The sequence below is a fragment of the Haliotis cracherodii genome, unplaced genomic scaffold (assembly GCF_022045235.1).
Source record: "Haliotis cracherodii isolate W230 unplaced genomic scaffold, xgHalCrac1.p SCAF_4, whole genome shotgun sequence".
Lineage (NCBI taxonomy): Eukaryota > Metazoa > Mollusca > Gastropoda > Lepetellida > Haliotidae > Haliotis > Haliotis cracherodii.
In genome coordinates, this window is record NW_027266297.1 from 52,535,709 (window position 1) to 52,550,571 (window position 14,863).

The following is a 14,863-nucleotide window of genomic DNA, read 5'->3' on the forward strand; positions in this document are numbered from 1 at the left end:
GGATAGAATTTGTTATCAATTAAAAATTAACATCAATATCGGTTTTGAAACATTTACTGCAATCAACACAGAATAAATGTCACTGACCCACTTTTACAAATATGGAAACGCCATAGAACAAACCAGATGACGTCACTTCACAACGGGCGTGATAATGGCCTGTCATCAAGCACTCTGAGGGCATTATCAAGTTACAGTGGCCCACTCGTTTCTGATAACATGCGCGCTGTTTAATCATAATTCTATCCATTTTAGCTATAATTTTAGTTAAGTCTCACTTATAAATTCATTTGTTGCTTCACGCCAACTCCCAAATTGATGCCTATTGTACAGCCCCTTAGCAGAATATCTGGCCCTTGTGAAGAAACACTGCATGTCCTTTAGAAAGGCTAAAAAATTCCATCCGTGAGAACAGATCAAGGATGTAGCTTGCAGGTTGTTCTCTAAGTGGAACCAGCACCTCAGCTCGTCAGGACTGCCAGCTTCAGACAAAGGCACTATGTCTAATTAATACTCTTCAAGAGCCCTTTCACTTCAACAGTACCGAGATTCATTCAAGCACTGACACAGTACACCTTCAGACCGCCTCACATCCCACCTGCTGGGTTTGTTTTTCTTGCGCTACAAGCGATGCACTATCTCAGTGGGCTACTGGCTCGCCTCCGCATATACACAACAATATATGTCATCCACTACAAACACATGTACAGGCTGCTGTTTGTAAAGAAGTACAAAATTACTGTATACAATAAACAAGTGTATGCATGGTTACATGGCAGTGGGAATGACTACATCAGTGCCCAGGTGGTTGCGGTGAGGCCAGGTATTGATGCCTTATAACACATTTGTGCTCCTGTTGCATTAAATAGGACAAGAGCTACTGATCTACTGATCTAAGGAACAGGGAAACCCCTTCAACTACTGATCTAAGGAGCCAGGAAGCTCCCCCTTCAACTACTGATCTAAGGAGCCTGGGAGCTCCCCCTCCAACTACTGATCTAAGGAGCCTGGGAGCTCCCCTTCCAACTACTGATCTAAGGAGCCAGGGAGCTCCCCCTCCAACTACTGATCTAAGGAGCCTGGGAGCTCCCCTTCCAACTACTGATCTAAGGAGCCAGGGAGCTCCCCCTCCAACTACTGATCTAAGGAGCCAGGGAGCCCCCAACTACTGATCTAAGGTGCCAGGGAGCCCCCCCTCCAACTACTGATCTAAGGAGCCAGGGAGCTCCCCCTCCAACTACTGATCTAAGGAGCCAGGGAGCTCCCCCTCCAACTACTGATCTAAGGAGCCAGGGAGCCCCCAACTACTGATCTAAGGTGCTAGGGAGCCCCCCCTCCAACTACTGATCTAAGGACCCAGGAAGCTCCCCTTCCAACTACTGATCTAAGGAGCCAGGGAGCTCCCCCTCCTACTACTGATCTAAGGAGCCAGGGAAACCTTCAGCAACTAATCTAAGGAGCCAGGGAGCTCCCCTTCCAACTACTGATCTAAGGAGCCAGGGAGCTCCCCCTCCAACTACTGATCAAAGGAGCCAGGGAAACCCCTTCAACTACTGATCTAAGGAGCCAGGGAGTTACAAAGTATGTCACTTGGAAATGCAATCACTTACGCATGGAATGTAGTCTGTTATCTTAAACTTCAGACATGCAAATCTGAAACCAGCAGCTAATAATTAACCAGTGCAGCTGTGCACTGAAGGAAGTAAATCATGCCAATTTATGTTATGTGGAATCACTCTTGCATATGAAGTTTGAGATTGCATGCTTGCAGAGTGACATTACAACATTCACCCAATTGACAGTCTTGCAGCATTGTCATGTCACATTCTCACGTTTGTCTATTGTGAGGTCAATGTGAGCCAAACGGTATTGTACTTCATTAGCCTCTTGTCACTTGACATCCATGAGGTAGGAATTTCACATAAACAGGTGACTAAATTTAGATCAAGAGTAATGGGCAGAACTGATCCTGGGGCATGTATTGTGATGATGAAAGACTGTGGTACACATTGCTTCCAATTTCCAACACACTGTGAACATACACATCTCATAGTTCATATATATACACTCACGTTCCCAAGGCAAGGGATAACTGACTGTAAAAGTCTACTGTCCAAAAGTCTGAACTATAACTATGAAATATACCAGACACCTCAACAGCTGGAATATACCAGACACCTAACAGCTGAAATATTTCCCAGAAACCACAACAGCTGAAATATTTCCCAGACATTTAACAGCTGAAATATTTCCCAGAAACCACAACAGTTGAACTATGTCAGATACCCTACCAGCTGAAAAATAAGACACTCCAACAGCTGAAATATACCAGACTCTCCAACAGCTGAAATATACCAGGCGCTCCAACAGCTGAAATATACCAGACACTCCAACAGCTGAAATATACCAGACGCTCCAACATCTGAAATATACCAGACGCTCCAACAGCTGAAATATACCAGACACTCCAACAGCTGTAATATACCAGACACTCCAACAGCTGAAATATACCAGACGCTCCAACAGCTGAAATATACCAGACGCTCCAACAGCTGAAATATACCAGACACTCCAACAGCTGAAATATACAGTATTAGAACAACAATTTCACGTTTGTTATTGAACATCCTTACAGTCATACAGCAGAGATTACTTGCAATTTGAGGATTATCCGGGATGATTTAACAACTTGGCCCAAAACAACCCCTGAAAAAAACTTCCTCTTGGTTTATTTAACTACGTGGGCATGGTATTGGATAATCAATATGTCTATTGTGAGGTATCAAAATGAATGGCACTACACAACCTGTTTCGTTAACATTCTTGATCATGAAGTACACAGGACTTGATGACACATGCACTTGTCCTTTACAGCCAGCTGATCAACAGTCTATATCAATGTGCCTCCTGGTGGAAGAATTTTAGGTAACTTGTTGGTAAAATGTGTTACATAACTGAACAGTTAGTTGTCCTGCACAGAGTGACAATGAGTAGGCAATATTTTGTAGGGTTGACTCCTGATTCACTTCCTATTGTTGGTGAGGTCTCAACCAATATGTACATCTCATACTCCATCAAGAACATCCCCTCATTCCACATGGGAGAGAGTGTTTGCTGCAGCATGTCCACCTACTCCTGAAAGTTGGGCCCCGAGGCAAACAGGAGCTGGGTGAGTTGGCGGCGCCGGACACGATTTCCACACTCTGGGCACTCTTTGCTGCTCTGTCAACAGTAAACAACACAGGAATATATAACATAGACAATCTGGACAATAACTCTAATATCCCCAAGCTGTCCAACTCCACACACAACACAGGACTACATAACATAGTTAGTCTGGACAATAACTCTAATATCCCCAAGCTGTCCAACTCCACACACAACACAGGACTACATAACATATTTAGTCTGGACAATAACTCTAATATCCCTTGCTGCCCAACTCCACAAACAACACAGGACTACATAACATATTTAGTCTGGACAATAACTCTAATATCCCCTGCTGCCCAACTCCACAAACAAAAAACAACACAGGACTACATAACATAGTCAGTCAGGCAATAACTCTGATATTCCCTGCTGCCCTTGCTCCAAGGTTAACCAATACCACCACTGATACTCTGGCTCCACTGATACTGAGGTGCTGTGACACACTCACTGTAAACCTGTACTGAGGCTCTATAGCACTGTGCAGGGTTTGTACCTGAAACACTTGCTTCCAGCACATGTAACAGCAGACATGCTGACACTGGGCTCGGAACGGGATGTTGGCATCATTCTTACATAGTCCGCATGTGTACCCTGAAACAGACAGTGCTGGCATATATTCCTTCATACAAAAATGGCAGGCAGGTCAGTTAGCTGTTCACTGCAATAGACAGCCATCCCAAGTCAAATATAGCTAGGCCCCTCAGATGAGTGAGTGAGTTGGATTTAACGCCGCTTTTAACACTATTCCAGTTAAATCACGGCATGTCAGCTTAATTTGGGAGGAAAGCCCGAAGTGATGCAGGTCTCAGACGTTTACCACTTCAGTGAAACTCACGAGCACGGGTATGGTGCTGACAAACCTAGAAACATAATCGGGGTGAACCGGGATTCGAACCCACAATCATAGATTTCTGGCGTGCCCAAGGTAGGCAACTCTGCACAGCGAATCGCTGCGCCTTAGATGACTTGGCCACCCGTGCCCCCCCCTGCAGATGAGGGTTAGCTAGATTAACATATAGTCCCGAAATATAGTTATACATACATTAAGTTAAAATCATTCCGTTAAATAACCCTCAAGTATCTTAATTTCAGTAGCCTAGGGTATAGGATACCAGATCAGAGAAGTGAATGAGAATGTGTGACATCATACTCAGCAATATTCTATGTATATGATAGCAGTTTGTAAATAATTGAGTCTGGACCAGACAATCCAGTGATTGATAACAATAAGATATGTTTGACGCCACTGACCTGGGCTCTGGCAGTGGGGAGACAACCCCTTCAAGACCTGATAGCCGCCATAGACTCGGGTTCTGGTAGTGTGGAGACGACCCCTACCAGACCTGAGAGCCGCAATAGACTGGGGCTCTGGAAGTGTGGGGACGACCCCTTCCAGACCTGATAGCTGCCATAGACTGGGGTTCTGGTAGTGTGGAGACGACCCCTACCAGACCTGATAGCTGCCATAGACTGGGGCTCTGGAAGTGTGGGGACGACCCCTACCAGACCTGATAGCTGCCATAGACTGGGGCTCTGGCAGTGTGGAGACGACCTCTACCAGACCTGATAGTCGCCATAGTCTGGGGCTCTGGCAGTGTGGAGACAACCCCTACCAGACCTGATAGCCGCCATAGACCTGGGATCTGGCAGTGTGGAGACAACCCCTACCAGACCTGATAGTCGCCATAGTCTGGGGCTCTGGCAGTGTGGAGACGACCCCTACCAGACCTGATAGCCGCCATAGACCTGGGCTCTGGCAGTGTGGAGACGACCCCTACCAGACCTGATAGCCGCCATAGACCTGGGTTCTGGCAGTGTGGAGACGACCCCTACCAGACCTGATAGCTGCCATAGACCTGGGCTCTGGCAGTGTGGAGACAACCCCTTCAAGACCTGATAGCCGCCATAGACTCGGGTTCTGGTAGTGTGGAGACGACCCCTACCATACCTGAGAGCCGCAATAGACTGGGGCTCTGGAAGTGTGGGGACGACCCCTTCCAGACCTGATAGCTGCCATAGACTGGGGTTCTGGTAGTGTGGAGACGACCCCTACCAGACCTGATAGCTGCCATAGACTGGGGCTCTGGAAGTGTGGGGACGACCCCTACCAGACCTGATAGCTGCCATAGACTGGGGCTCTGGCAGTGTGGAGACAACCCCTACCAGACCTGATAGCTGCCATAGACTGGGGCTCTGGCAGTGTGGAGACGACCTCTACCAGACCTGATAGTCGCCATAGTCTGGGGCTCTGGCAGTGTGGAGACAACCCCTACCAGACCTGATAGCCGCCATAGACCTGGGATCTGGCAGTGTGGAGACAACCCCTACCAGACCTGATAGTCGCCATAGTCTGGGGCTCTGGCAGTGTGGAGACGACCCCTACCAGACCTGATAGCCGCCATAGACCTGGGCTCTGGCAGTGTGGAGACGACCCCTACCAGACCTGATAGCTGCCATAGACCTGGGTTCTGGCAGTGTGGAGACGACCCCTACCAGACCTGATAGCTGCCATAGACCTGGGCTCTGGCAGTGTGGAGACGACCCCTACCAGACCTGATAGCTGCCATAGACCTGGGCTCTGGCAGTGTGGAGACGACCCCTACCAGACCTGATAGCTGCCATAGACCTGGATTCTGGCAGTGTGGAGACGACCCCTACCAGACCTGATAGCCGCCATAGACTGGGGCTGTGGCAGTGTGGAGACGACCCCTACCAGACCTGATAGCTGCCATAGACTTGGGCTGTGTCAGTGATGAGACCTTGTGGTCACCCAGATTGCTTACATTTGTATCAATGTCTTATCGCTGGCACCAAAGTTACATTACACTAGCTTAAAGGTTATAGAAGTTGCACGTACATAATTATTATGAAACAACAGCAAGTATGCAGCTAATCACTGGGCAAGGAAGAGGATGTGGGTGTTTACAGCAGGAATGTGTTCTGTGAGCAGCAGGGAGTGGTTGGACAGGATATCTGGCTGGAGTGACCACTAAATACTCAAACTTTGGACATGATCACTCTCCCCAGGATCCATGAATCATATCCACCTCATAATACATACTGTCAGCAAAATCTTCACTTTGCCCTTTCTAATATGTTCCTTGGCAGATTACCAAGGCACTTTGTTTTCTATATGTGCCCAATATATATGACCCCATATCAGTGCACACATCAGGTCAACACCAACAGGTCGTACTGAGATGAGATATATATGACCCCATATCAGTAAACACATCAGGTCAACACCAACAGGTCGTACTGAGATTAGATTTATATGACCCCATATCAGTACACACATCAGGTCAACACCAACAGGTCGTACTGAGATGAGATATATATGACCCCATACCAGTACACACATCAGGTCAACACCAACAGGTCGTACTGAGATTAGATTTATATGACCCCATATCAGTACACACATCAGGTCAACACCAACAGGTTGTACTGAGATGGGATATATATGACCTAGCTTATACCAGTACACACAACAGGTTGTACTGAGATGGGATATATATGACCTCATATCAGTACACACATCAGGTCAACACCAACAGGTTGTACTGAGATGAGATATATATGACCTAGCTTATACCAGTACACACAACAGGTTGTACTGAGATGAGATATATATGACCTAGCTTATACCAGTACACACATCAGGTCGTACTGAGATGAGATATACATGACCTAGCTTATACCAGTACACACAACAGGTTGTACTGAGATGAGATATACATGACCCCATACCAGTACACACATCAGGTCAACACCAACAGGTCGTACTGAGATGAGATATATATGACCTAGCTTATACCAGTAGACACAACAGGTTGTACTGAGATGAGATATATATGACCCCATACCAGTACACACATTAGGTCAACACCTACCGGTTGTAGTGAGACGAAATATATATGACATGGACATCATTCCACAAAGGTCTTTGTGCTGTCATAAGTCTATGCGTAGGCATGGGAGTTATGACCTCTTTGTTGGATGAGAACCTGACAGGGATGGCGATCCATGTATCATGTAGAAAGTCAAACATGAACCGAGATAAAATATATATGAACATAGTTCCTTACAACTCTCATGTTTTGTTCCCAGAGCAAAACTAAAAGAATGTTCATAACATTTCTTTGTGAAAAATTAGTGTACATATGTGGTCTTGCAATCACAAATGTTATATAATGTTTTTGTTTCCAAGGCAACATCTTGAACTTATGACAAAATGAGGCCAGGTCATATTTCTTGAAGATAGCCTGTATGTTAAAAACACACACACACACACACACACACACACACACACAGATTCTGGTACACAGTTTGACTATCTGACACAGGTAGACTTTCCAACACACAAATAGACTGTCTAACAGATAGGCTGTCAGAATTACAGGTTCACTGTCTGACACACAGGTAGACTTTGTAACTTAGCTTATACATCACATATTTAAATATAGCACAGATAGATCCAAGCTTGTCTCACCTGTTAGAGCTTGAGTCTTCTTCACTCTGAGACCATCTGACTGCCCAGATGACTGACTGCCACTCTCGGCTAGACATGACATCCCCTCCCTGTCTGAGGTATGTGAATTCCCTGAAGTGCCTGAAGTTTGTGAGATCCTCAAACTGTCTGACATCTGTGATTCTGTGATGTCATGCCCATTCTTCCCCGGTGCACCACCAGACACCACCTCCACAGACTGGCTAGCACTAGTTGACTGACACCTGGTGTTCCGCCCATTCAGGGACACAGAGCTGGGGATACAGTGATCCTGTGCTTCAAACTGGCCATGTTTGGTCCTGTGCAGTGCTGACATCAGTTTCTGACCCGTTGACTGGGGGAGGTTGTCTGATCTACAGGAAGACATGGTTGCTTCAAGCCTCATCTTCTTTTCATTCTCTGGAAATCAAAAGCAATGCTATCATAAACCAAATGTAAATGTCCACTAAAAGGAGTTCAACTATCATGCTACGTAGGAGTATGTCAACTGTACTGCTATACATCAGGGGAAAACTGTCACTGAAGTGACTAAAACTGAAACAAATCAGTGTTGAAGATGATACACATCATGAATATGGCATTCCAATTACAAACTATTTGATTATGAATAATTAATAAACTATGCTAAGAACAAACCAATATGCTGAGAAATACATCAGAACCCAACAGTTATCTCATAATGTTTAGAAATAAACCAGTGTTTTCAATGTAGAGGTTTTGAAAGCATATGGCTTGTAAAGGTCTATTGGTGGTGTCTGCCGGATCGATAAACATGGATGTTTTTGTGACACAACCTACCAGTTTGAGTGTTCTGTAAGAGCCGCTTCGAGGACACAGAATGTTCTGGCTTGTACCCACAGCCCTGTCCGGTGATTGATACACAGAGCTGGTGAAACTCCTGTTTGTGCTGGGGACGGGTGTACTTGTAGAACTCTGGAAGCAGTTATTGATCTCAGCAGAATTTCAATTTGGGTCTATCAAGCCTAGACTGAGCAACTTGAAAGTGTGCATCCAGTATTACTGCTGCACCAGGAAAATTATCTCATATTTCCTTCAATGTACACAAAATGATTTTTCAACGTGCATGTTGACAGGGAATTAGGTCTTGGGGGAAAAGGACAAAATTGGCATCACTGTCCCGTAACGCTTTATGCACAACATGCATGTTAACAATAAACAACAATGAGTGGAATACCTGCTCTGACAACACACACAGCGATGAGTGGACCTTCCAGCTCACCTCAGGACGTTTCCTACGAGCGGCACATCCTGCTCGAGGTCGTCCCTACACTCGGACTACCAAGCTTGCCTAACACCATGTAATGGTAACACATATAGTAATGACCAACAATGGAAAGACAATGATGCTGCTCTGGACATGGGACTTCTGGGGGTGATGAACCGACACAGCTCAGGGGATGAACAATTAAGGCAATAAATGCCATACTATAAATAACAGTAATCAATGGGAAGTGATAAAGTAGCCCAGGTTGGCTGACAGTCAATATACAATGAAATGTTGGTGAGGATTAACAACGGGGATTAGCGCCTAAAACATAATGACATTTAAATTATGGAGACATGGCTACAGGGTAATTAGCCTTTGGAATCAAATGTACTTCAGACAATGGTAGTCGTAAATCAGTCGCTATGACAGAAGTTCCAACTGTTCACATGTTACAGTATAATCACATAAGTGAAACATAAAAGTACCATGATGTTGGAATGGGTGGTACTGAACATCCTCATGTGTGATATTCTCCTCTTGGAAACTTATTATACATCCTTCAGGTAAACATTAAATCTAAATTTTAACTATTGGACCCAAAATCTTCAAAATCCTGGGTCAGACATTTTCTAACTCAATGTGTAGTTTCCACTCAGATACTGTTAAATGTACAAAATGTTTTGCTTTAAAAGTACATTGTATAATGCCCACTACAAGAGTGATTAAACCAATTGATTGATGTGAAGTTCATGGGGGGTGAGTCCTTATGCTATAAGGTGTTCCAGTTGTATTTGAGATGTTATGTTAATATGTGTAATATTAGTGGCAAAGGAAGCAATAGTAACTGTCAGTGGTAGCAAATGATTGAAGTGCTAGTAACAATGTTGTGTGCAGTTGGTGGCAGGAAGTGTTTAGACTTATCTTCCTGCCAGTTTCCACGACTATACCAGATTCAAGAACAAAGACGGACCTATAACAACACTTTTGACAAAATTCTGAAAATTTGTCCGAGCATGCACTACCATCTATTACACGGCTTGTTACACATACCTGCTGCCACATACTAGACCCATTGTATTGCCTTGTTTTACTGTCAACGTCAAACTGTGTGTTTATAGTGATTCACTAATCTTGTGTGCTCATTTACAGATTTTAGAGTTGAGTTCTGTATGTACTGAGTTGAGTTCTGTATGTACTGAGTTGAGTTCTGTATGTACTGAGTTGAGTTCTGTATGTACTGAGTTGAGTTCTGTATGTATGTTCTTTACAGAATGGAGGTGTAATAAACTGGATATGTGACCGATGACTGAATATAAATTTATATATCTCACTCACTGCGGAAGAGGTGATAGTTGTCTGTCTTGTCGGTGAAGAAGTCGGCCAGGACTGTGGTGACTTTAGTCAAGTCCTCGGTCTTGCGGTATTCAAGCAGAGCACGAGAGAACACTTTGTACGATTCAGCTGTGAGCACTTTCTTTACCTAAAACATTACCCATAAGTAAGGTCTTGAAAGTGAAGTAACTCTCCCTTATTGGCATACATGCATAGTAATCATTCTCAAAGCAGACAGGACAGTTTAAGCTATATGATGCATCCTGATGCACTGTTTGAACAATACGATGTGCTGAATGATGATATTAAGTCAAAAGAACAATAGGTTCACATCAGTTTGATGTGATAAGGTTTCTTCATTTCCATACCTTAAAATGACAATAAATATATATATCAGTAAAAGGAAGTTACAGGGGTCCAACAGGAAAGTTACAGAGAACACTTGGTGATCTGGCTGACAACAAATACTGTGTCCGTCCACCCTGTGTGGCTACAAAGGCTGTGCTCCATCTCCTCCTTGAGTTCACTAAAAAGACCTCGAGCATGCCTGACCCAACACCATCACACTGCCACCTCCCCATCACTCCATTCCATCACACAGCAGTCTACATAATGCTCACTGCGTCATCATCAAATACCGACACAGCAATCAGCATCAGACACTGACAGACAGATGGGCTGTTATCAGTGAACAGGATTTGCTGGCACTGCATATGCCTGCCAGTGCTGATAATAACATGGAGTCGACACTGTCTGTGTTGTGATGTAGGGATTGGACCAGCATAAGGATGGTGTGATCAGTGTCCTATGACACTTGTCCTATGTCCTTGGAGAGTCCTTGATGTGTGTGGTGCTGCTGGTAACAGTCCCTGAGATGACAGACAGCGTTGTAATGGTCCTGAACAGGGGAGGTAACTTGTCTGATTCTATGCTGACTCTTCCTACGATGCTGAAACTATTCCGGAGGAAGTTTCCAAAGCCTACCAACTATACGGTCAGGATATACTCCAGGAATTATACAACCTTATCCATGCGTTACAGCCTACCAACAAGGAAGAACAGCCTGCAAAACCCTTGAACTCTACCATCAGCCTGGCTTTTAGGATACAAAAACTTTCAGCTGATTATCAAGTTAAGCGAGTTCCTCCTAAGCGAAGACATGTGACATCCGGGCTTGACTCCTTTTGTGCCCCAGCCTGGAAAGACAGATCAGCATGTGCCAAGGATAACTACACCTAGAGGGAGTAGTCCTTCCAACAGCATGGCAGAGGTAGGGGTTGAGGCTAAAGTTCAGCATATTTCTCCAAATCGATTGCAGACTAATTCAACACAAAGCAAACCCGGGACCAGTCGGGGTTCATCTGATGAAGTATGCTGCCAGCTGCCACAAAGATGGCCAAACACATCTATTAGACAAAGGCGTCATAAGTGCAATAAATGAGTCATACACCACCAAAGGATTCTACTCATCATTGTTCCGAAGTTAAATACATGGCACATGTGCATGATAATTGGCATAAACGTACTCAACAAGGACAGTGTAGTGTGTTCTCCCAAGTTCCAAATGGAGTCTGTCAAGAAGCTGAGGAACTCCCTCCGACAAGGAGACTGAATGATAAGTCATTAACCCAAGTTGGCAACATTATATATGACTTGCAGTCAACAGGCAGAGGTTCAAGTCAACAGATCACTTGCTCCATTTTGTATAAATGTAAGAATACTACTCTTTTAAAGGGAATTGTCCCTCCCACCTGCCCAACATATCTGCTTCCTAGTTGATGAGGGTTATTGGATGAAAAAGTGACATTTTCCTGCCTCCCGTATGCGCAGTTGCATTAGTGAGGAGGATAGATTTTGCCTCACAACTATTAGAAATGTTGGCAGTGAAGGGGGTGTCTGTTGAAATCTTCAGATTTTATAGAGTGATTACAGCAAAAACAGGAACTATGATGTACTAGAGGTAAGGTATTCAAAAGAATTGTGTACTTCACACATTGGTACCCATGTGGGGAAGATTAAGCAACCTGACTGCACCCAGAGTAACAAAAAAAACAGCCATGACAGCTAAAGAAACTGTAGCTCTGTCTAGAGTAGGTACAGACCTGTGTGATGTAGTCCTCTGCCTTGCTCAGATGGCCTGCTGTGGAAGGCTGGCTGGGTTGGAGTGTCAAGCTGGTGGACTCTCCCGGCTTCTACAATGAGGAACTTCCACTGAGAGGGCTTCACCCTGTCTTAGTTCACACCTCATAGCAACAAAGTGAATTCATCCCTATGTTCCTACTAAGTCCTTGGCCCCCTAAACATCAAGGAAACAAAGTGGAGACTTATTCTGTCCTGAGCATATTCATCCCTGGGGACCTACTCTGACCTGACTCCCACAGAAGGCAACAAAGTCTATTCATCCCTAGGGACCTACTCTAGCCTTGAACCCATCCAGCATCATGATAACAAAGTGCATCTAGAGTCCTGGGGACCTACTCTGTCCTGAACATATACAAACAACGACATCATGTCAACAAAGTGTATCTACAGTCCTGGGGACCTACTCTGTCCTGGGCCAGGACATACACACACACAACCACATCATGGAAAGAAAGTGTATCTACAGTACTTGGGACCTACTCTGTCCTGGACCCCCCCCACACACACCCACACCCTCACCCACACACACACCCACACCCACACACACTATGGCAACAAAGTGTACCTAGAGTCCTGGGGACCTACTCTGTCCTGGACATACACACACAACCACATTATGGCAACAAAGTGTATCTAGAGTCCTGGGGACCTACTCTGTCCTGACTCCCACACAAGGCAACAAAGTCTATTCATCCTTAGGGACCTACTCTAGCCTCGAACCCATCCCACCCCACATCATGACAAAAAAGTGTATCTAGAGTCCTGGGGACCTACTCTGTCCTGGACACACACACACACACACACACACACACACACACCACACCACACCACACCACACCACACCACACCACACCACACCACACCACACCACACCACACACACACACACACACACATCCTCAAGCTCCTTGCCAGCATGTGACACCTTTGTTACACTCTCGGTCTGAGCTCTTGCTGCACAATGACATATACCACACTACTGTTGTACATACACTTTAGTATTAAAACTATTTCTTTTTGTGGAGTATTTCTTTGTTTTAGTGGGGCGTTTCTTTCTTGTTATTATTTTTAAATATGGCAGAAAAATAGCCACGATTTACATTAGCCCATCCCCAAGTAACCTGGGGGTAGTGGGGCATTTAGTCTTCAAAGTAAGACTTGATGGCAGAGAGGCAAGTCCCTGGACACACTAACAAAACACATACAACTTTCAATATGTTAATACGACATAAACTCTTCATATATATATATACACTAACAACATAGGAAACCACCACAATTTCTGGTTACCTTGATGACAATCTTGCGTTTTTTTGCAGGGTTCTGCCTGACAGGCTGATGTGATGAAACCTGCGGAAACAGAAAAGATCACATTATCCCAGACTGCACCATAACAGACTCATACAATGAGACATGGACAGCCTCAGCTATGCTTCCATTGATTTCCATTGTTGACTTCTCCAATATTACCACTATAACTGGGATATCAACCCCAATAGCCAAGATATGTAATCATTATTAGCATGTCCGGTTCGGTATGGATGAAACTAAATAATCTTTTATTTTTGGTTACCAAAGCTTCTCAAAATCTTTAACATGTCCTATCACAAGCTACAACAAGTGCTGTGGTGTCACACGTACAGGTGCTGTGGTGTCACACGTACAGGTGCTGTGGTGTCACACGTACAAGTGCTGTGGTGTCACACATACAAGTGCTGTGGTGTCATACGTACACGTGCTGTGGTGTCACATGTACAAATGCTGTTGTGTCACACGTACACGTGCTGTGGTGTCACACGTAAAGGTGCTGTGGTGTCACAGGTACAAGTGCTGTGGTGTCACACATACAAGTGCTGTGGTGTCATACGTACACGTGCTGTGGTGTCACATGTACAAGTGCTGTTGTGTCACACGTACAAGTGCTGTGGTGTCACACGTACAGGTGCTGTGGTGTCATCCGTACAAGTGCTGTGGTGTCACACGTACAAGTGCTGTGGTGTCACACATACAGGTGCTGTGGTGTCATACATACAGGTGCTGTGGTGTCACACGTACAAGTGCTGTGGTGTCACACCTACAAGTGCTGTGGTGTCGCACGTACAGGTGCTGTGATGTCACACCTACAAGTGCTGTGGTGTCACACATACAGGTGCTGTGATGTCACACCTACAAGTGCTGTGGTGTCGCACGTACAGGTGCTGTGATGTCACACCTACAAGTGCTGTGGTGTCACACATACAGGTGCTGTGGTGTCACACATACAGGTGCTGTGGTGTCACACGTACAGGTGCTGTGGTGTCATACATACAAGTGCTGTGGTGTCACACGTACAAGTGCTGTGGTGTCACACGTACAAGTGCTGTGGTGTCACATGTACAAGTGCTGTGGTGTCACACATACAGGTGCTGTGGTGTCACACGTACAGGTGCTGTGATGTCA

General features: G+C 45.1%; 1 protein-coding gene across 1 annotated transcript in view; it reads right to left on the bottom strand.

Moving 5' to 3' along the window:
• Window positions 1–1,515: 1,515 nt before the first annotated feature.
• Window positions 1,516–14,863, bottom strand: part of LOC139479618 (regulator of telomere elongation helicase 1-like) — a 110,908-nt gene continuing 97,560 nt past the window's right edge. Inside the window, exons 28-34 of the mRNA XM_071262456.1 lie at window positions 13,715–13,774; window positions 12,386–12,475; window positions 10,287–10,431; window positions 8,522–8,656; window positions 7,706–8,122; window positions 3,707–3,804; window positions 1,516–3,222 (exon numbers count right to left, since the gene is read on the bottom strand). Of these exons, the coding sequence (XP_071118557.1) occupies window positions 3,130–3,222; window positions 3,707–3,804; window positions 7,706–8,122; window positions 8,522–8,656; window positions 10,287–10,431; window positions 12,386–12,475; window positions 13,715–13,774 (1,038 nt within the window). The 3' untranslated portion in view covers window positions 1,516–3,129. The remainder of the gene's footprint in view (window positions 3,223–3,706; window positions 3,805–7,705; window positions 8,123–8,521; window positions 8,657–10,286; window positions 10,432–12,385; window positions 12,476–13,714; window positions 13,775–14,863) is intronic.